Here is a 23608-nt window from a genome sequence, read left to right on the forward strand (position 1 = left end):
CCTGGTAATCAAAGCTGCCTGACTGTTCCCGCAAGTCTCTGGGGACCCGAAGATCCTCCAGGCTCTTGGCTTGGCCCAGCGGCTGCAGTGGTGCCTCCACATCTAGGCTGCTGAAGACATCTTCTAGAAGGTCAATGCTGGCAGCTCGGTCAGGTGGAGCAGGGGTAGGCCCCCAGGGCTCCCGAGTTGGCTGCTCTGGACTCTCGGTCTCATCACCTTCTGCGCTGTCTGATTCTTTCAAAGTCCTGTATGGCTGTGGCCTAGGAGGAAACAAAGCCAGATGGACTTTCCTCTAGGGAATCTGTGGGAGCAGCAAGTGCCCCCAGCCCCTGAGACACCAGGCCCCAGGACCAATGTTTTGTGGTTCTCCTGGGGCTGGATTGGGTTCTTTAGTGTGACTGGTGCCTTGGGTGGGATGCTGTGACTCTTCACTTGCTCTGATGGAGTGCTGAAGTGCCCTTGGCCCCAAGGTCTTTGTATGTAACACATACAAACCACACAGGAGTGGAGGGGCATTGCAGGCAGATACATGCATTTCTTTGTCCCACCTGCTTCCTGTATAGTGATCAACCTTAGCTTCAGAGTTGGGGGCAGAGCATGGCTAACCAGGAGCCCTAGCATCTCTAGGGAAGCTTGTAGGCCTCAGCTTGTATGACTTACGTTTGAGCCCTGGTTCCATCCCTTGCTGGGGGGGAACCTGGGTAAGTCAGTGAACCTTTGAGATCTCAGCTGCTCAAGTGGTGGTGCGTTCCATGAACAAGCAGAGAGGGCATGCAGAGACTCATGCAACCGACGGCACACATGGCCACAACCCCTCTGTAAGTTCTGTGAATCCACACATCACTACTTTTTGGGAGAGCTGGGTGTAACAGCTAGCTGCTTTTGCTTTCCCGCTGAGCCTGAGGACACCACTGAATTGTGGGGAGGTAGTACCAGCCCTGACCTCTGTAAAGGCTGGCCAGTGCAATGAATGCCTCCCTTCTAGGGTCAGGCTGGCTATGCACATGGTGCTGGTGACGTGGGTTGAGGGCGCCACCTGCTGGTCACAAGCAGGCTGACACCAACGGCCCATTGAAAGATCAGGAGGAAGTCCCAACTCTATTCATTCATCAGACTTTTCTGTCTGGGACTTACACCCTACTTTACAGATGAGGACATGGAAACCCAGAGAAGTTAAGTAAAACAATTCTGTGCATCACAGAACCTAGAAAGGGGTAGAATGGAAGCGAAGTTCGAGGCTCTCCTAAGTCCTTTCCTCACTCTGAACAAGGAATTCAAGAGCCTTTAATCTAATCTGAGCACACAGGAAGGGATAAGGAAGAGTCATTACTTCCTAAACACAAGGAGACAGTTGTTTTTAACCCTTTGTGTTGTGAATTAGGATGGAATGGCTCCCTTTTAAACACACAGGAAACCCTGAACTGGCTCTGGGTACAGGCTAAGGAAATTAATTTTAATCATTGCTTAAATAACAAGACACTGGGGGTCTCCTGTGTCTCAGTGGTAGAATGTCCAGCATGTGAGGTCCTGGGTTCCATTCCTAACATCATAAAACTGGGGAAAAATGTCAGTCAATCATTTAATTCAGAGGCCTGATGGGGTAAGGCCTAGGGCAGAGTCAGTTAGGAAAAGCTGAGCGGGTTGCTTTTCCTGCAGGGGAGTTGAGGTTGCCACTCAGATGAGTATATATTGTTTCAATTTCTCTTTCCTTTCTAAGTAGTAAGAGCTACATCCGCGGACACATTAAACCTGTGATAGCACAGACATTCCTGCTGAGGAAAAGCTGATTCTTCAAACATTTAAAAGAAAAAGATAAAAGAGAGAATGAGATTACTGAAAAGGTATGTGTAAAGCTCAGGGACCGTGGACTAACAGGGATGAAACACTGCTATTGTCCCAGTGAGCTGGCAGCAGGGAATGAACAGAGGCAGAGCAGCCTTGACTTAGAAGGTTTAGGATGAAGCCACAGGGAAGATCTGATGCTGGGAACTTGCTAAGGTTAGGGGTCAAAGAGCTGGGAGGGGCTTAGGGGTAGGGATAGTAGAAGGAGACAAGGGCCCCTGACTGCGAAGTGGCCAGTAGCTGGCACTCTGGTAGGTTGTGGGCACATTTTTGAGGTTCCTGGGAAGTTCATTTGTATGTAAAGTAAGCCTTCTTTTCCTTGAAAAAAAAAAGCTGTTTGAAAATTGTATGTAGCTTAGGTTATAAAATAATATAACTAAGATGAAATTATTTTTAAGAAACCCAGGTAGGGCTGGGTGGTGGTGGCACACGCCTTTAAACCCAGCACTCGGGAGGCAGAGGCAGGTGGATCTCTGATTTTGAGTTCCAGGACAGCCAGGGTTTCACAGAGAAACTCTGTCTCAGGAAGGAAAAAGAAAAAAAAACCCAGGTATACCATAACATGTGTGTGTATGCATATATATGTATATACACATATGTACATACATACATACATACATACATACACACACACATACATACATTTAGAAAGGATCATGTAAATAGCTCAGAGTGGCCTGGAACTTGCTATGCAGCCCAGGCTATCCTCAAACTCACAGTCTTTCTACCTCAGCTGAGATTACAGATGTGCATCACCACACATGGCTGATACACATGAAACACCTGTTTCATGGCCTTTTACTTAACATCTGCCTTCCTATCTAAGATGCACTGAGTAAAGTAGGGTCAGGAGTCAGGCTTACTGTGGTCAGCAGTTCCACTGATGGTGATTTCCCCTTGTAAGGAATGGGGACCAGTCTCACAGCCCTATGGGCTGGTACAATAGGAACCTGAGAGAAGGCCTGTCTACATGGCATCCACCCTGCAAGTTGGCACCCAGAAACTTTTCTCCCCATGGCAGCAAGCAGCCCTAGTCCCCCATGCTCCCCACTGCACCCAAAGAGTCACCAGGCCCAAGGAGCTGGAAAGAGGAAGAGAGACCATTCAAAGGGAGCAGAGAAGAAAAGGCTTTCAGTGAAGCCAGTGCTGGGAGGCTTGTCCCGTCGGCATTCCTCATCAGAGGAGTCTTCAGAGAGGAAGACAGCATAGTGTCGCAAGGGCTTTACCAGGCTGGACAAGAGAGAAAAGAAGAGGCAGTTAGGGTACCATGAGAGCAAGGGGTAAGAGGAAAGTCCCAGGGCATCCATTGGGAGGAGGCTGCCTTGTGTACTGAGGGCTTTGAACTCTCACCCAGAATGTCTGACAGGGTTGCACACTTCCAGAAGGCTAACCCTAACTAACAGTGAATGTTCACTGCTTTTCGTTTACAGTACTAAGTACTTCCAGCAACAGAGCTGGGTACTGCTGGCTGAAAGCAGTCTTCCCATTGCTTATAACGCTAATGAAGAGGATTTCAAAGCATGACACGGTTACTATTTTTATGACTGGGCTCTCCACACCTGTAGGCTCAGGCTCTACCGATCCAATCAGCTGTGAGTTGAAAATAAGTGGATGTGGTGGTGCAGGCCTTTAATCCCAGCACTGGTAGGCAGAGGCAGGTGGATCTCTGTGAGTTTAAGACCAGCCTGGTCTACAGAGTGAGTTCCAGAACAGCCAGAGCTACACGGAGAAACCCTGTCTTGAAAAACTAAACAAAGAAAATGCTTGGAAAACCTGCACCTGTACTGAGCATGTGCAGCCTGTACGTCATCATGTTCTTCCGTAACACAGCCCAACAGCGTCCACGCAGCATGCATAGTGGATTAGTGTAACAATGTAACCCAGAGATGGTTTACAGCATACAAGAGGGTGTGTAGGGCTCACAGCACTTCATAGAACAGCCTGGGCATCCTGGATTTTGGCATCCAGACCTGGTTCCCTGAGGATACTATGCCCCTCATCTACTTGTGGGAAACTGCACAGGAGAACGACAAAAAAAGCAAATGCTTACATTCCAGCAATGGCTAGTGGGATGGTGGGAGACTCCACCTTCTGTTTCTGTTTCTTTCTCTACTGCAGTAATCAAGGGGGAAAAGTTAAGGGAAAAGTGAGCTTTGTGGAAGCAGCCCCCGAAAAAACCCTTTTCTGATTAGCTGCCCTCTCTGGAGTCTCCCTCGGATGCTTCTTCAGAGAGTCTTTTTTATCTGTGATGTGGAAATTAAATATTCATTGTTTATAAAAAATATATCTCCCTTGTCAGCCACCTGTGTGCTCTAGTTCTATAAACAAACACACACACAGCCCAGACAGTCCACACCTGACTCCTATCAATTATATACTGACCAGCAGTGCCCACGAGAGGTCAACAGGCCCAGGAGAGGAGAGCCCCAATTGTGGCAGGTTCAAATCCTGGCTTCACCATGGATGCTGTTGTAACTAACACCTCTGCCTCTGTCAATGGCTGGGCTCACTGTGAGGAGACCCGAGAGGGAAGAGTGAAGTTTTGAGGAGACAGTGAGAGACACAGGGGGTCAGGCAGGGCCACCTGCTCTCAGGAGCAGCCTTCCTGCACTTTCCCTGTTGGAATTCCTTTCAGGTTTTATTTAGGGAAGGGCAATACATTCTAAACAAGTATATACCAGTCTGAACAGGAGGCTGGGGAGGGCCTTGGGGTGGCCAGCGTTGTGATCTCCATTCCTAGAGCTAAGCTGTTATTACTGAAGTAGCTCCCAGAGCCATTCACAGTCTCAGCACTTCCAGCCACACACCCCCATTTTCTCCGCTGTCCCCTGCAGGTTATGGAGCCTCAAACTGCCGTGGAGGTTGTGCCCAGGGTCATGCACCGGGAGGTGGCAGGTGCAGGGCCCTGAGAGCCTCCCCTTGAAAAGTGTCTCATCTGGTCTGGCACAGAAAGAACTAGGATCCTACTGCACTCACAGCCAATGAGGCTAAGTAGAAGGGACAAGTTAATCCACTGCAGAACAGACAGAACAGGTGAGAAGTACTCAGATGCTGGCGTAACCCGCTACTCCGGCCCCCATTGCCTCTGCATTCTAGCATGGGGCAGCTTCTAGCTGGTGTGGGGCAGGAAGCCCAGTGTTCTCACTCCACTCTGGGCAGCTTGAGGCACATGCTGGGCACTGAGGCCCCCTTTCCTATTCATCGCCGCTGACAGACGTCCTCTGCCACTCAGCTCTTGCGCCTGTCTATCCTCAACACACTGACTGCTCTTAAAGACCTGACCTAAATATCACCCCCTAGGAAGGACCTGTCTTCCCCAGCTCTCCCTGGCTGGGGGTCTGGGTGGCTGGGGGTCTGGGTGCCTTGTGGATCCCAGTTAATCTTGAATTCTGTTCTTGACTGAGCTGAAGGCCTGGGGCTTGACCATTTTTGCTTTTCTCCCTCCTGGGGCCCACATTAGTGGTTGAAGGAATGAGGGCTGGGATGCTGGGGATCCCCTCCTCTTCCCCCTGGAGCACCTAACACATCACACACTTTCCATTACTTCAAGGCTCTGACAGATGCACCTCCTTTTGGATTCTCTGCCTGCCTCCTGAGATGCTCAGACACAGGTTATCCAGAACCAAGAGCAGAAGCCTCAAGGCAGAGCTCAGGTCAACAGCAAAAGCACTGGGAGGGCCCTGGGGTGGGCAGTGCTGTGATCTGAGTTGCTACAGGCAGCCTGTTACCACAGGCTCTGCAGCACAGCAACCCACCATGCAGGACCATCATACTAACTTGACGGAGTCCACCTGTCCAGTCGTCTCCCCATCTGTCTGAGCACCCACCTACTCCAGGAACACTTCTCGCCTGTGTTTAAGCGGATCTAGTGCTAGCTGGGCATAGGGGACTGTTGATGTGAGCAGATAACCAAGTCAGGAAGCAACTAGTGCCACCCTAGCTCAGGTTGTCCTGAGGGTGACAACACTGACCGTGGGTATACACAAGACAATATAAGCCCCTATCTGGGTCCCATAGAGTCAAGTGCTTGGTGACTCTGAAAGTCTCTCTGACCCCCACATACAGCATGGGTTCCCTTCCCTGGTAGCTCACATGGTGACTGACAGTCACTAAGTCTGTCACATTCCCAGAGAGCTTTGTGCTGGAAGAACTTTGGTGTCATTAAATCCCATTTGGCTCCCAGGGCCTCCCACCCACATGCTGTGAGTGCAGGAAGCAGGAGAAGGAACTCTACTTCTCATTCTACAAGCTGGCCTCCTCTAGCTGACTGTTGGCCAGGTCGGGCCAGGCTTGGGTGTTCATGGCACATTATTACTTCATGGGTGACAGGACAGTGGAATGAAACAAGCCATGTTTTTAGTCACCCAGAGTGTTGTCACCCAGAGTGTTGTCATGTCCAGTCCATGGGATGGTAATGACTCAGACAAGAACTCAAAGCTGTCCATACAATTTCTTACTAATTCTTCATGACAAAGAGGCCAAAGCTCAGAGAGGTGGAGTGCCTTGCCTGGGGTCACACAGCCCTGAGGGTGGTGCTGGAATGGGTCCTGCCACCTGTTTCCTGGAGCTGCAATGATGGAATGAGAGGTAGGGGGTTTCCCCTTCCACTTTTAATGAAAGGTGAGGTTTCAAAATAAACTTATTTAAATTCAGCAGCTCATGCTCTCCCATGAAAGATACAGTCAGATATTTGTCAGGGATAAAGGATGAACCATCGAAAACGTCCAGGTTTAAATTTTTTATTAGCTTAAGGCAGAATATAAAAAATTGTACCTCTTCCCTCATTAACCCAATTCAGCTACTACCCTGCAGTCTGCCCCCCACCACTTGCCTGGATTTTATTACACACAAAGGGGCTGTCTGGGAAAAGGCAGGCCTCGCTGAACTTGGCTACCCAGCAAGGGTTGTGATGTCACAGCAAGAGAGAAAGGCTCTGTCCATCATGGCTTGAGCCTCTCATCCCGTTGCCCTTGCCTTGTCCACCTGCAGTGGAGTTCCCTGCAGATGATCTGGGCCCTTTCTAATGTTTGGTTTAACGTGTCGCTGGTTAGCGTGTATATGTGACAGTGGTGACAGGCGAGGCTGTTCCTTTTTAAATACCATGTCAGAGCCACGGCGTCAGGAAGCCGGGATGTGCTCTGTGCTCTGTGCTACGCCAGGATCGCACTGGCTTATTTTTTAATGAGGAAGATCTACATCTCGAGAGTTTTTTATGTGTCACATCGCATGGACAAATCAGCCGCACGTCATGCTGGCCCGAAATGAAGTGCTGACAAATGTAGATGTTTCAAATTTAATTGACATTTAAATGCACTTGAGATAAAGTGGGAGGAATCATCCAGGCCTTGGTCTCCTGAGGTAATGAAGGGACACCGTGATCATTCTAGAAGAATCATTTCACTGTGGTACATGGGGTCTTCACTTCGTAAATGCTCTGGTTACCTTGTGTTCCTTGGTGACACAGCCCTCATGGGGTAATGTATATAGAAAGGCACTGGACAGGGTCAACTGTCCACTCTCTACCTCCTTTCCCTTGGCAAAGTCCTTGGACCTTTGGTTCTCTGAAAACATGGGTGCTGTCGTCTTTCAGAAAGTCTGAGCAAAAAAGTGAAATAGTCACCCAGGCCTTTGCCTAGTGCCTACCAAGTACTGAACCCTCTGCTGCTGTCCCATGCTGCCTCATAGGATGCTGTGGGCATCTCTATCCTGGTCAGGATGAAGAAGTGGTCCTATGCTGGCTGTATCTCAGCACATGGGTGTCATCCAGTCAGCCTGACTTACAGTTTCCAAAGCTCTTCAACCCATGATATAGGGCCAGTCCCCTAACCACAAGGTTGGCAGCAGTTGAAAAGGCAGAAGAGGCTTTGAAGCAAGGCTAAGTACTTCTGGAAGTCGAACCTGGAGCTGCTCCTGAAAGCCTGAGTAATGACTGCTGTGCTGACAGAGAACTAGGTACACAGGGATCTTTGTACTCAGTTTCATGGATATCTGAGGAGGATCGAAGGTCATTGCCATCATCGGTCACCATCAGAACAAGGGTATTCTGCTGTGATAATTCCTACTGTCACCAGCAAGAATCCAGGCCCTTCCACTCCCTTGGTGACTGGCTCTGCTCAAAGACAGTGGGGATCAGGGGTATCCATGGCTCAGACTCTCAGGCTCCCTGGACAATGGTGTAGACTCCATCTTTGATCCTGAACAGAGTGAATGTGGTTTGATGGCCAGAGTCCCTCTAAGAGGATCAAGGATGGGAGTGTTCAGAAGAGGGAGGACCTGGGGTTGGGGACCTCAGAATAGTATAAGGATGGATGGCTTGGGTAGGCTGAGGTGATGTGTGGCCAGGTGGCTGGGCTGCTATCAGGAACAGGAGACTTTTTTAGTCTCCACCAATGCAACCACTGTGGCCATCCTTTCTTCCAACAGAATTCTCTAATGCCCACATGGCATTAGACTCGTCGTCTGAGCATGGCCTGAGACAGTCCTTGCCAAGTTACCAGGAGGACACACACAGGAATAAGGCGCTATTACTCTCAGGGGTCTGTGTTGGAGGGAAGGTGGAGATCGGGAGAGCAGAGACACCTATCTCAGCCCTTTGCCCTTAGGACAAACATGTCCGCCTGAGGACCATGGAGATGGGGCTGCTAGGTATGTGACTCAGCCTCAGGGCAACTTGTTCCACTTGCTAGAGGGCTGGCTCCTGTGTGTTTGAGAGGGGGTCACATTGAGAGGGCTGGGCTCAGGATGGTTAGCCAAGATACACAAGGGGGCTGGGAATATAACAAGATATTGAGCCAGGGTGGCAGGGAATGTGTAAGAGGCTGGGGGCTCAGCTAAGTGGTAATGCCTTTCAGAGGTGACTGAAAGGCTGACTCCTAGAGGCTTTACCTATAGTGACAGCAGATGGGAACCGGCCTCCCTGTATGTGGGTACAGCATGTGAGCTTTCCTTGACTGGACCTTTGCAGTCAGTCACGTAAGTAGCCACTGAAATAAATGGGCTACTGCTGTCTCCAGTCAACATTAACCATTGTGTGTGTGTGTGGGGAGGGGTGGTAGAGGTGGGAGTGGCAATGCCGCCAGCTTAGATACACTTGGATGAGGGCTCCTGTTGGTTCTTGCTTTTTTAGTCCTGGTTCCAGTGCCTCGTCTGGCTTTAGGCTTCTCTTTGTCTCTACTACCCAGAATCCACTGGGGAGGGCAGTGAGTCAGGTCAGGGGCCTCTCGCTCTGCTAATTGGGTCTGTGACCTTCTGTGAGGGTGTTTGGACTTCTGGTTGCTCAGGCAGTGGGTATTGGCAGCCTGCCAGGGGTAGCACCAAGACAGCTGCCCCTGTTCCCTGGGGCCCAGGCCCAGCTGGCATCCTGGAGACTTGCTGCTGGGCTGGTGGCAGCTCCTAGCTCTTACAGGGTCAGAGGAGGCGAGGTGCTAGCAGCTTCAGTCAGTTCACGCACACCTGGCATACAGTGAGTGTTCATTGGGAGTTTGTGGTTGTTTACTTGCACCTGGTTGATCTCCAGGCTAGTGGACTGTGAGTGGCAGGCAGCTGCCTTCCCCAATTCCTATATTCCTCCATTCAGGAGACACCTTTGAGCAGAAGTCTGGGTAAACACTGGTTTGGCAGCCAGTGTCAAGGTTGAAGTACATAACTTCTCCCTGGAGAAGCTCAGAGTATGGGTATGTGTATGTGCATGTGCATGTGTGCACAAGTGTGTGTATGTCTGTTCACGATGGGGGCTGGAGCACAGGAAGGAAAGTCTGTGGTCCTATGTGACCATCCAGGTATTGGAGGACTGAGACTGGCCATTGCTGAAGAGGTGAGGAGGAATGGGAGGTCATGTGCTTCAATTTAGGATGTAACTGTGGCTTTTCCGGATATACTGGTTATGGGCTGGCATGCCACCTTGAACATGGGGAAGTTCATTCATGCACCGGTCTCTGTCCAAATGACTAACTCAGCATGGGGGTAGCTCTGGGCTGTATAGGAGGGAAAGGGCTCCAGTGAGATCTGACACCAAGGAAGGGGAGGCATATCCAGAGTGTGAGGGTAGCTTGTCTTCTGCAGTGAAGGACAGCGGCACAAGAGGAAGGGTTCTGAGATGCAGACTTTGGTCATGGTTCTCACCAAATGCTTCTGGCAATGGCTTCCGATCTTATTTTGCCTTCTGAGGCCTTGGTGCAGGGGCCATGGAGTACACCTGAGACAAATGCAATTGCACACTGCTGTCCCTCAGCAGTGTGGGCTCCACTTGGTGCAGACAGTCTGTTCAGCCAGCACACCTGCAGCTGTCTCCATCTAGAGACTTTCCAGGGCTGCTGGCTGCCCAGAGCCCAAGGGATGAGACAGTGTGGTTCCTGTTCACTGAGTTGGACAGGACAGACATCCTCCTCCAGCACTAGCTTAGTCATCAAGAGGCAGAATTGAAGCCCAGCTCTGCTACTAACTAGCTGTGTAACCAGTCCTGCTACTAACTAACTAGCTAGCTGTGTGACCAAGGGCAGGATCAAACTCTTGAACTTTCAGCCATTACCATAAAACAGAGCTCAAGTCCCCTACCTTCCAGTTTCTCATGAAGATGTAATGAAATGTCATGTGTGGAGTGTGCCTAGCACACAGTCTGCAGTGAACGGCAGTATTGGTTCCATATCTTATAGCGACACAAAATGAGAGAACACGCAGTAAGCAGGGTATTACCCCAGCATCTTTGTTCCTTTTCTTTTCTTTTTCTTTTTTAAAAGATTTATTTTATGTATGAGTTCCCTATCTGCATGTATACCTGCATGCCATAAGAGGGCATCAGATCCAAGTATAGATGATTGTGGGCTACCATGTGCTTGCTATAAATTGAATTCAGGACCTCTGGAAGAGCAGCCAGTGCTCTTAACTGCAGAGCCATCTCTTAGCTCCCAACATTTTTCTAATGAATGAATCCTTGGGAACAAAAGCTAAAGGTATAGCATAGGGGCAGGATTAAGAAGGAATAGCCTTTCACCCATATGCCTATAAGTTACAAATGACATAAGTTATCAAGATACAAGAGACAAGCCCATACAATTGGATATCACAGATTGAGGAGCTCCACAACCATAACTAGGCAAAGCCTGGACAGTCTCTACACGAATACTTATGTGTAGCTGAGTCAAAGTCGTGGGGTTCAGAGTGAACATGCTTCTTTCCTGACCTTCAGGCTGTCTCTAAGGCTACTGTACTGTTCTGAGAAGCAACATTGCTTAAAAAGAGATCTGCTGGGAGAGGTAAGCAGCCTTACAGTTCCCAGGTTGGTTGAATCTGGGCTCCTCTTTGGTATGAGGGAACTTAACTAATAGGTTGTGGCCAGCAGAATCTGCATCTGCATGTGACTGGAGAAACAAGCCATGTAGTCTAGAGAGCTTGGAGGGTAGGCGATCGGAACAGGGCATTTCAGGTCCACTGCCATCTGCAAGGATCTAATTTCGGGACCCATAGTTGGCCCCACTGCTGCACCAGGAAGGGACTAAACACAAATGATGTCCCTCTATATTCTCTGCCACTCAGTGAGGACTGCTGCTCCTGATCCCACTGCAGCCTTCCAGTAGGGAATATGAGGGGATACCTGGAGATTAATGTGGGCACTAGGCCCTTGCCTTGGTCATACATGTGTGGAGGCCAGAGGCTAACATCAGATGTCAAGGTAGATGCTCTCTACCATTCTGAGATGGTCTCTCACTGAGCCCACAGCTCACTGGTTGGCTAGACCGGCTGGCCAGTCCTCCCAGTGCTACAGTCAGACATGTGCTCTTTGCACCCAGCTTCTGTGAGGGTCCTGAGGACCTACCTGAACTCAGGTCCTTATGCTGACTCAGCTATCTCCCCAGCCCTTAACCCCATGTTAATCAGTGAATGGTGACTGAAAAACAGACTTTTCCTCCCAGAAATCTTTTGAAGGGCTTATCCAAGTGCTAAGAAATGGTCCAAAGGGGCTAGAAAACCTTAATTCAGGAAGGAAATGTCATTTTGGGTAAATATAAGTCAAGAGATGAGTCAGCATGGAAACTCCCTCTGAAGGCATCTTCTGTGTGCCTAGCAGGTTCTTAGAGATGTCTCCTGAATGGATGCACATCTGAATGCACATATGGAGCAATGGACAGAAATGTGTCAGCAGGGAAGGAGAAACGGGCCTCAGCCAAGAGCTGTTGGCTACTGCTGGAGCTTGGTGGACCTCAGAATGTTCAGCTCCTAAAAGCCTCCGGCTTGTTGAATCAAGATATCTATTGAATATGGTAGAAGTGAGGGACAGGCAGGAAGGTAAGAGGATGGAGTCACCCCTTCAGCTGCAGCCCAAATCCTCTAAGAGTCCAGCACACTTTGATATCCCCAGAAAAGATAAAGAACTAGGACTCAAGACAAGCCACAGTGAGTCCATGTGTGCCACCAGGAACCACCCTCCACAAAGACCACTAGATGCTGGCTCCTGCCTCCCAGCCCCTCTCCCCAACATGAAGCTGACAGATTGGTGGCGCTGTTTTCCTTCCCTTCCAGAACAATATTTGAGGAGTCTGTTTTATTAAAATATTTCCCGCTGGATGCTTCCCGTGTTTCACGAATGTGGTCTTGCCAGCTGGGGCTGGTGACAGCTGAGAGAAACACATCCAAGTGCTGTTGTGACATGGCATTTGGAAGTGGAGGAGCATGGGGGCGGGAGGGGGGTTAGGGGATGGCAGCAGGGAAGAGATGCAGGGAAACACCCGGGTGGCACCAGAAATGTCACTGGCATGATGAGACACAACCTCGACTCTTCCTCATTAAGACATGTGAAGAGAAGCCCTAGCAGTGACGTCTCAGAACATCCCCTGCTGCCCGTTGGCCAGCCTGAGCTGCAGTGGGGTGCCTTTTGATTCGTGTCACTGTTTGCCAGCCCTCTGAACCAGCCCCCACACTCTTGCCCAGTTCATCTCAACCTGATGCTTTCTGGAAGGAAATCTACGACAATTGGATAGGCACATTACACGAAAATACTGAAGTGATGCTGACCCGGCTAAGGCAATTACCGGGAGGAGCTACCTTCTTGACACAGTCGGCTTTTTGCACACACTAAAGCATTATTCCTGTCACTGGGCTTGGAACAGGAACAGCATAAATAAATGTGCTTGGTGAGTCCAATCTCTAATCAGGAGTGCAAAGTGGAGAATGTGTTTCCATAGGATGTGAACTGCTGCCAGTCTTTGTGTGTGTGTGTTTTGTTATGGAAGGGTGTCTTTAGTTTATAACTCAATATCTACAGGCCCGTGGCCTCTATCCTAGGACACTTAGATCAGCTATGAAGAGGTGGCTAATTCCATTCCCTTCAGGAGAAATCTTTAAGGCAAGAGGAAACCCAGAACCATGCAGCATTCTCACCACAAGGGGGCAGTCATAATCCGTGGCAAAGACAATGTCCCTCAGTGTTCCCACCACATCAATGTGTAGGCCCAAGTTGAACCTGCCCTAACTTCAGGTATCCCCTCTTCAAATCCTCACATATTCAAGCACCTCTAGAAACACACACACACTCTCCTACTCTGGTGTTCTCCCCTAATGATAAAGACCATTCATGAAGGCTGGGAGAAATGAAGTGAACTGAGCTAGGCCATAGCCTGACATTTTGGAATTATTTCCCTATTTGGTATCAGTTCTTTGTAAAGAGAGGCATTTTCCCCTTCCACACAAAAGATAGCCCCCCATTCAGTCCTCAAACAACCCTAGGCCAAGATGGGTCTGTGATATTTAAGATATTTCTGAAGCTGTCCAAGGAAGCTGGTGAGTAGCTGAGTCTAGGGCTATGCACCCTGGGACAAGGAGAAACAGTGTTTCTCCAGGTGGCTCTGGAGTTGGAACCATCTGTAGCTTTGGCTCTGCAGGCTCTGTCTCTATCTATCTAACAGCCACTCAGGATGTCACTGAAGCTGGCTCTAGGCTGGGTCTCAGGGTGCCCAGATGTACTCTGGCTCAGGGGGGACTTTGAAGCAAGGTGCTATGGCTGAGGAGAGACCAAGGTAAGGATGTCTTCTGGATGAGCTCAAGCCACGGAGACTCTGAACAGCAGCAGGCCTACAATGGGGGTTGGACTTGCCGGGCAGGTAGCTGCTTTGGCAAGGTAGCTTACTCTCACCTGTGGACTCTACACCTTCAGTGTGAGAGGCCTGGGGCCTTCTTTGGAATGTGGCTGAGTGCCTTTGGGCTGCACCACTCAAAGCACAGCCCAGGTTCCTGATGTGACAACGGAGGCTCAGACTCTGACCAAGCTCTGTTCCCTGTCTGGCCTCCTTATTTAACACCTGCTCAGGATTTCAAGGGAGCCTCCAAGAGGAAGGCTGGAGCTACAGGCTTGGTCACCACAAACCCTGGCTCATTGGGTTTCTGTACTCACTGCTCGGGGCTTGAGATGGACGTCCTCCGGCCTTCCACAGCCATGTTGCTCTTGGGTCTCTTGATGACATGCGGCCGAGGCGGTCTTACCTAAGGATGAGCATGGGGAAATCCCCAAGAAGGAGTGAGTTATAAAGGTCCCTCAGGCCCACTGTGAACATTTGGATGGACTGCCCCAGGAGGCCTGGTTACAGGTTGTCTAGGTCTGGGCTACCATGGTCTCACAGAAGCACCACCACTTACCATACAGCATATGGATACGCTCTCTGGAGTTTAAGCCAGAAAGGCTCTCCTCATCTGCAGACCCAGTGGCCTCTCACTGCTGACTGAGGTGTGAACAACATGGGAGGCAGAACAACAACACCCTATTCATGGAATTCAGAAATCTGTGTGTGGAACAAAGAGGTTCCACTCATATTTGTTTAGGGTAGGGACACACACACACACACACACACACACACACACACACACACTCAAAATACTCTTTTACAGCTGAATTACAGGATACTTATTTTCCTCTCTAAAGGGAAGGGGCGGGGTTGGGGATTTAGCTCAGTGGTAGAGCGCTTGCCTAGCAAGCGCAAGGCCCTGGGTTCGGTCCCCAGCTCCGGAAAAAAAAGAAAAAAAAAAAAAAAAAAAGAACAGTAAAGGGAAGGGGCAGCAACTGACAGCTCCACAGGGTACCCAGCTAAGTTAACCTGCTTCTCAGGGCACTGTATGCCTGTCTTCCAGTAGGGCTCAACTGGACGCTGCACAAAACACAACTTAGGGGTGGCAGTCGGCACACAAGGGCATCAGGCAGCTTCCTACACTCCCTTCCTACTATACTGTGGGTAGATGGATTGCTCTGAGCTGCCACCTCTGAATACCACAGTGACACCACAGAGCCTATGGTGGATGTTAGGCTGTGAAATGCTGGTACTCTTAGAATGAGTGTCATTTGGTCTAATCAGTATTATGTGGATTTATGTGTGGTACCATCACCTCTGACCACTTCTAATGTCAAAGAGATCTGGGGAGAGAGCTGAGAATGTTTCTCTGTGGCTCTTGTTGCTCATGTAGACAAGCCAGCATTGGAGACTGCATAGGGAGCGTGCATTCTCTTCAGCTGCAATGAGACACTGGCTGACAGGATGGGAAAGACAGTGTGCACACTCCATTATCTACTGCCCTTCTTCAGAACTACCCTACCCCGGCCCCAATCCTATCCCCAGCAACTGGTGGGGGACACAGAACAATGGCTTAGGAACAAGATTACAGAAGTTGGCTACATACAAGACCAGTCTTGATAGAGTATCATGGAGCCCTCAGGTCTGCACATGTCTGACCAAACCAAAGATTTTCCTATGGAGCGGCCAGTCTGAGCTCAGACTTCTTTGGCAAATCAGAGATGAGGTAAAGGCCAAGAACATTCCACAAAACATGCTGTCTTCTTCCACAGAGCTATTGTTAAGACTTAACCACAGGGTGTGGGTAACACACTGCTGTGAACATGGCACAGTGTAGGCTCCAGAAATGCTTGCCTGCTTCTTTGTGATCGAGAAGCCCCCTTTTATCAATAGTGAAAGGAAGGGAAGGAGGTGCCTGTAAGAAGATAGACTGCCGATACAGTCTTAATCCTTTCAGTCATCCGGTGAGGTGCCTGGTACATAGTGGGGCCTCAGCAAGATTTGCAGACAGGTCAATGTTTGGAATCTAACAGCGCTACATACTGCTGTGGTTGTCACTGTTACTAGAAAGGTACCTGCTACTCAACAGACATTTGGTCAGCATTTGCCAAATAAATACATGGCTATATCTGTACCCATGCTTATACGGGGGACCTTGGGTTCCTGAGACTCTGCCTGCAAAGGAAGAGAAGACAGTTGGGTGGAAGGGCTCTCCTGCCATTGCCAGGGACTGAGTTCAGGAGGGTCAGACATTATGGCCTGTCAGCTTGTCCCACACAGGGCTGCTCCTTACTACAATGAAGACAGGTTAAGAATGTGAACTTGCTACTGAAATGGGGGGATTAAGTTTGTGGCAACTTCAACTGAACTTGCAACGTGGTGAAACATGGGGAAAAAGAACAACAGAGCTAATTAGACGAGCTGAGCTGTCAGAGTGCTGCTGAATGGCTCAGCGCCAACAAACAAAAGGAATGGGCTGGCAATCAGCAGGATCGATGGAGGAGACTGCTTCATTAGGGATGATAAAACAGACAGAGGAGGGAGAGGAGCGAGGGGTGAGGGAGGGTGGGAAAGACACAACAGACCAGAGACAGTCACCCCTGTGGTTATAGACCCACCCAGAGTCACACGTTCCTCAGTGGTGTAGGATTATCATTAAAGGCAAACACCCAAATGCACCAGGCTTGGAGACTGCAGTGTATATACAGTCTCACAACCAGACATCCACAAAGGCATGCATAAGAGGCTCTCTCTCTCTGTCTCTGGGTCTCTCTGTTTCTCTGTCTCTCCCTGTCTCTCTCATGCGCGCGCGCGCGCGCACACACACACACACACACACACACACACACACACACACACACACCATGTAGTGGCAGGCCACAACCAGGCCTAGACACACACAGGCAACTGGTTTAATCAGAGACAATGCAGACAAACCCTGGTGTATTTTAGCAGTACCATCCCTCTTCTGGAGTGGTTAGGAAGGGTGAAGTCTGGGCGGAGGGGAAAAACCACTCTCATACACAACAGGGGCTGGCCCACCATTGCTAAGATCTCAGCAGCACCAGGGGAGAGAATGCTAAACAGGGCTTTCCAGATCTGTTCAGGGGGACTAGAGGGGAAAGTTGGGAAGCCAGCCAATTCCCCACCGGATTCAAAACCTGAGAAATCTAAGTCGGCAGGGTTAAGTGTGTATTGAATACAAAAGCACCAAGTACATTTGATTTTAATGGTGAGCAAGAAATAATAAATAGAGAGCTTATAGTGTTTCATATGTGGGCCTACAGCAGGAGGCCTCTCCCTTCTCCCTGGTGGCTCCAGCCACTGCCCTTCATCCAGGGGACACCAGCATGATTTTCTTTCACTCTTTCCTTCGCCTTATTAAGATCCTCTGGTTCTAGTCGAGCTCCAGCCACAGGTGCCGGGCTACACAATCCCTCATCAAGGCCGAGTGCCTATCATCCCATGGCTTTGCACCCAGGCCAGCAGCTGCTGTGCTTAGCCATGTTTACAGCCAGTGACCTGGCAAATCCTGACATGGAATCATGTCAGGCTGTCCTCTCCATGGCCCTTAGGAGTTCTCGAGTGTCTTTCCACCCAGTGTAGACTAGTGTCTATGGGACATGTTGGCATGAATGCGTCCAGAATAAATAACAGTCCCTGTGGCCTGGGGACCCTGGACCCTATACCATTGTTATCTTCTAGCTTCCTAGTCTGTCTCTCAGTGGTTATGCTTGCAGAAGAGGGGGAGCCCAAGAACACAGCCAGTGAGCCACCTCACCCTGGCTAAGGGCAGAGGCAGATGCTACCCAGTCTTCTTTTGGGATATCATTGCTTCCTCAATGATGCTTGGGCACCTGACAGTTTACTCAATCCCCACAATAGTAAGACTAAAGTCCACAAGAGCTGTCTCTAGTACTTGAGTTTTTCTCAGAGAGCTACCATGCCTTGAATCACATTGAGCCCCTGGCTTTCCTGGAGCCCAGGCCTCCAAGGCTGCCCGGAGCTCCCCACCAGCTACCTATGGCTGTCAAAACTCCAGAGGTAGCTCTGGTCTCAAAGGCCAGCTGGTTTCTTACTATCTCTGTAGTCCTGACTATGAACTAGGGATGTCTGACATGACGTCTGCCTTCTGTGGGCTGAAAAAGAATAGATGACGGGGTAGGTGCTCAGTCCTGGGCACATTCAAGGGTGCTTATACTTCCCAACTCTTATCCCTGCCATGACAGAACACGCCCAGAGACCTCACAGGAAGTCCATCTGGCCAGAGCTCAGTTAATATTTTCCAACTGAAATCTCTGTCCCAGTCCTGTGTGCTGAGATCATCTCATTTCCATGAGACAGACAGAGGTTTAGGGAACTGGGAATACCAGAAGGATCTACATTTCTATAGTTTGGTGATCCTTGGAAAGGGTTAACCTACCAAATGACTTTTCTGAAACGGGCAACCACAATACTTAGTACATGGCACTACTGTGAGTCTCAGGTGGGATGAGGTCCGCCAAATGGCTCATAAATGCCAAATGCCTATAAAATCCTAGGTAAACAATGGCTTTTGATAAACTGGGCCATTATTTAGAAATAAGTGGTAAGGTGGAAAACCTGTTAGAGGAAATGCCTTTCAAATAGCACCCATGTTCACCTTTACAGAAGGCCATTGTGAATGAGGGCCTGGTATAAAAAAGAGGGTGGATCAAATAGCTTCAGTCCTTGCCCAGTGTCATATGCCCTGAGCATTCAAGTCCAGTTCTGATGAATCCCTAATCCACACGGCTAAGGCTTGTACTGACACATTTGCTACATTATATGAGGTTTGCCCAGAAGTGTTTCCTGTCCTCCAAAGTGTGTCTTTTTGCTGCCCACTCCTTCCTTCCTACGGATGACAGGGAGTAGAAAATTCCAACCCGTTGGCAGCCATGCCTCTTGGGGTTTGTGTTGGTCACATTTTCATACGGCACTGGATGGTTCTACCACCTCATATTGTTAGATGGCAGATTCCCAGCTTATAGGTGGAGCCATTTAAATTCCTTCTGTAACCCAAACCTTTGACTTCTGCTTTCAATGGTGAAGAGGAAGAAACAGAACCACAGGACATCTGACATTTACCCAGACAGCAGCTACCCAATAGATGCTGTATATATACACCACGTCAAACAGACATCTGGCTTAGGCTGACCCTGGCATAGCATGGTCTTTGTGCCTTCATAAGACGGCTCTGGAGGGATGCCCTGGGAAGGGTCTCCACACTAGTGTTTGACGTTTCTGACTATAGCCGACTGACCCCTGTGCCTGGGCATGGCTCTCTTGGACAATAGACTGATAATCCTTCCTTTTGGAAGTAACCCCCACTGAAACATCCTAGTAGGTTTCTCACTCTGATGAAGTTAAGCCCCAGCATGGTCATGGTCTGTGTACATGGGAAAAGACGCTCACTGATGCTTAGCACTGATGCTAGAAGTCAAACCAAGGAGCCTGGTCACGCTAGGCCAGCATTCAGTTGCTGGGCCAGGTCTCCAGCCAAGGCATTTCTCTTTAAGACACATGGGCTTTTCTCCATGTCCTACCCTATTCACAGGTGTCGGCTGTTTGGTACTGTACTTTGTTCTGTGTTCTAAGCCTTACTTAGTACTTTTCGTGAGCAGGATCTCTTCTCATGGAGCTTAGCAGGGGACAGTACCTGTATCCATTTAACAGGGCACTATGTTTTCTGCTCTTGGGAAGATACAGCAAAAGATATTTTCCAACCAAGACCTAGGGGGAATAAGACCCCTGCTGTCAGACTGTGGCTTCCTCTGTGAGGAAGAGGCATTTGCAGTGAGCCATTAAAGCTCAGTGGCTAGAAATACAGCTCTCCCTGGGAGATTCGCTTAAATGATGCGAAGCTGCACACAGCAGCCTGGCTACCCATGGCTACAGCCTGCAAGTCACTGAGCTGATTCAGAAAAAGGAGAGAGAAGCCCAGAAAATGCAAATTCTAGTTCAGTTCATGCCATGTAGTGAGGGAAGCTGAAAAACCCATTTCCCAGTTTCCTTGTGCCAGGGAGGAGAGTCCACACTCTTGAGGTTTAGTGAGGCTAGGGGAGTGGGGACAGGCAGTGTTAGATGGGGAGAGCACACCACCGGCTGCTACTCACGGGCCTTGAGCGCTGGATCTTGGGAGGCGGCGGCCGAGTGGGATGGAGTCTTTGTTGCTGCATTAAAGTGGAAACTTAAAACATCAGTTCACATTGAGATGGCCCTATGCATCTCTACACATGGCCTGGGAAAGTCTTGAGGTAGCCATACTAGAGCTGGAGTCCGTGGGGAACCTTGCTCCTCACCCACACTGTCCTGGCCTCCCCTCTGGCCTGGATCATCATGACTGTCTCTCAGCAGGATCCCTGGCTCTGATCTTCATTTTTTTCCCTCAGGTCAGGGAGACTTTATAAACTGCAGCATGACATGACACCACACCACACCACACCACACCACACCACACCACAGCACACGCACTGTCAAAACTGTCAGTGGACACTCCTGCCCTCAGCTGGCGTGCCTAGATCCCACTTGCAGCACTATGTAGACCTTTCCCAAAGTTCAACTCATGCCCAACGTGGGAAGACCTTAAAGTGGCACTGGGCTCTGATGCCTCACTTCCTATCTGTCCCTAGAGGAGGAGTGACCTCCCTATTCTGATTGGCCTGGCAAATGTAGTTTTGACCCTCAAGGCCCAGTGCAGGTCAGATGCTGTCTCTAGTCCTGTAAGTGAACAGGCCTCTGTGGACATGTGATTGGCTTATGGTAGAGCATCTGGCCCCTAGTCTCATGCTCTCATTTTACACAGTCTTATTTCTTGGAGGGATCTATTGCTGTGCTTGCAGGAGGCTGAATGGAACTTGGGGAGGGAGGAGCCTGCTCTGCTGAACAAATATAATTTGAAGAACATGCTTGACTTTGGCAGTCAGGATGTGGATCAATAGTGGGCTAACTTCCTAGCTTTCCTCATGAAACTTTATCTTAACAGCCTGATGACATATCTTCTTGAACACAAGTAGGAAAAGGCAGGCAGAGCAAGGGTCAGAAAAGATCTAAGTTCAAGACTGAGGACCTCTAGTTGGCTCTCATCCACTCAGTCACTTAATTCACAAAGATATGCCACCATTTGAATAATGACTATGCCAGCAATGGACAGCACAGGAGCCAATGTCCACATGTGGATATTAGCACCAAGATGTGCTGAAAGTGTGGAATATACACTAGAGTTCAGAGACTTAGAAAAGAATGTAAAACATCTCATTACTAATTTTATACTGATTTCATGTTGGGAACTTTGGGTGAAACATGTTATTAAAATCGACCCCACGTGCTCCTTTTACACTTTATATGCCTTACTCAGAATTCCCCATGTGATTCAGAGGTGTGGCTTACATTACATGTTTTCTCAGTCAGTGCCAACTGGGGCCTCACTTGGTACGGTCTCTGCACCTGACAACTAGAGGGGTGGGCCTAAGTGGCAGGCATCCCTGTAACCTGAGGGTCTTGGTAGAGCAGTACTCAGGGAGCAGGTGTGGGTGAAAGAGAACTGTGGTTTCCTAGCTCTTCGGTCATTAGCTGGATGAGGGCTAAGTTACCTGGTGTCCCTTCTGAAGTTGGGAATGTTGCCTAGGCAGATGGGCATGGCTGCCATGTTTTTTTCCTCTTCATGGCTTACAGGACATATGTAGGACAGAAGGACAGAAGCTCGCAGAGCTTCTAAGTCAATTCTAAGGAAGAAGAGAAGGAAGAGGGCGTATGGGTTCTCTCTTCTCTCTGGCCAGGTAACTTACTGTTCTGACCCTGCCACCTCTCCTGCTTCTTTCAGGCTTGGAGGTTTTTTGTTTTTTTTTTTTATTTTTTTTAAAGATTTATTTATTATATATGAGTACACTGTAGCTGTCTTCAGATACACCAGAAGAGGGTATCAGATCTCATTACAGATGGTTGTGAGCCACCATGTGGTTGCTGGGATTTGAATTCAGGATCTCTGACAGAGCAGTCAGTGCTCTTAATCACTCCAGCCCAGGTTTGGAGTTCTACTGCTGCAAAACCACCTTGTCTTCCTTTTCCCACTGTCCTCATCTTGTGCCACCTTTAGCCTGTGTTATTTCTATCCCTGCAGGTGGCAGAGGGCTCAGCAGGCAGCCTCTGGGGTTAGATAGAACCCCAGCTACCTGCTTACTCCCCATGGGCCATGACATAACTATTTCAAGCTTCCCTGCTCCCATATAAGCAGCATGGGCATACACATCTCTACCCTAGAGGTTCTGAAAAGGGTTAGTGAGATCTTGCACATGCCTGGCTGTGGATACCAGTAGCTGCCACCGTTATCAGGTTTCCCCAACTTCCAGCCTCCCCTCTCCCAGCCCATCTTCTGTGCCTAAAGAAAAAAAAAAAAAGCATGTCCAATCACTCTGCTTGCCATCTTAAGTCAACCCAGGGGAAGGTGGCTCTCTCTCAAGGAGTCTCCTGAGAAACTGGCCCCGTGAGGTGCATTGCCCAAATGGGAATTGTCATACTCTGGCCATGCGGGTATGGGAAATGCTGTGCACTGTCTGGTCTCTTCTGGAGACTTACGGTGTTTGTCAGCACAGCCACCTGCTGCGTTGTTCAAACAAACACTCAACACCAACCTAGAGAAGGTTTCTTTGTGTGGTTTTGGCTGTCCTTGAACTCACAAAGATCCACCTGCCTCTGCTTCCCGAGTGCTGCAATTAAAGGCGTGCACCACTACCACCTGGCTCATCCTAAATTCCTTAGAACAGACTCTCCTTCCACGCACTGGTTCTCTTACAGCTGAACTGATCAGGGGGTGGGACAGCAGCTTGGTAGCCACACCCAGCCTAGAAGCTGGCAGGACCGAGTAGGAATTTAAAGATGCCAAGAAGGGATAATGCAATACAGCTGTCAATGACATGACCAAATCAAAAGACTGCTCAACACAAAGCCCAACCTAAGCAACCAAGGACAGGCCTCCCTGCTGCCCCTCTGAAATCAGTTTTCCCTGCAGGTTATCATCACTGAGGATAGAGCTCCAGGGGAGCTACAAGCAAGAGGCAGTTGTACACACCAATCCAAAGCACAGCTGTGGGAGCCCAGGCTAGGGCCACTTTCCCAGGGTGGCTGCCAGGAGGAGAATGAAGTGCTCTCAGGGCTGTGCATTAAAGTCCCCTGGGGCTAAGGGAGAAGGAAGGGGGTAGTAGCACCAATTATGGGGACACCCTGCCACCATGTGTATGGGACTCTGGGGACCAGTGGGAAGCAAGCAGGCATCTGGAGGACTGACAGAAGACAATGGTGAGCAGTCTTTCTTGGGCTTCCGATTCGATTTGTGCAGTGCTCTCCTGATTCTCCCACAGAGGCTGGGCTCCATCCAGGCTTGGTGAACCTGGGGCCTTAGTGTTCTCATCTATGAGTACAAGCAAGGCAGGGCTGGAGAAGGCTTCTGCCTCCTGGGGGAAGAAGTGGCAGGGCTCCTGGGCTACAGTGGCTGCAGTTTCCCAAATGTCCCCAGATGGATGCCCCAGAGGACAAAGATGGGCATGGGGAAGAGCTGAGAACAGGCTGTAAGGGGTAAATGAACGGTTGCAGTTCAGGTAGGAAGAGGGGACAAAGAAAACCAGGAAAAGATGAATGTAGAAAACCACATTGCTTTTCAGAAGTCAGCTTTAGTGGGAGGCCAAACCTCCCACTGAGGAACT

At 49.5% G+C, this 23608-nt stretch overlaps 1 protein-coding gene across 50 annotated transcripts in view; it reads right to left on the reverse strand.

The window, feature by feature from the left end:
* Positions 1-23608, reverse strand: part of Dennd1a (DENN domain containing 1A) — a 488046-nt gene that overhangs the window by 2467 nt on the left and 461971 nt on the right. For 23 of the 50 annotated variants that reach the window (XR_015683115.1, XR_015683114.1, NM_001434229.1 and 20 more), the window contains 2 exons: positions 14225-14313; positions 2-260 (listed from right to left, as the gene is read on the reverse strand). Coding sequence is in view for 48 of the 50 variants with exons in the window: in NM_001434229.1 (NP_001421158.1) it covers positions 2-260; positions 14225-14313 (348 nt within the window). In the remaining 2 variants the exon portion in view is untranslated. Of the gene's footprint in view, position 1; positions 261-2943; positions 3073-14224; positions 14314-20026; positions 20084-23608 lie in introns of all 50 variants that reach the window. The other 27 variants (XM_087652793.1, XM_087652789.1, XM_087652794.1 and 24 more) reach the window with 4 other exon arrangements.

The sequence above is a fragment of the Rattus norvegicus genome, chromosome 3 (genome assembly GCF_021556685.1).
Source record: "Rattus norvegicus strain SHRSP/BbbUtx chromosome 3, alternate assembly SHRSP_T2T, whole genome shotgun sequence".
Lineage (NCBI taxonomy): Eukaryota > Metazoa > Chordata > Mammalia > Rodentia > Muridae > Rattus > Rattus norvegicus.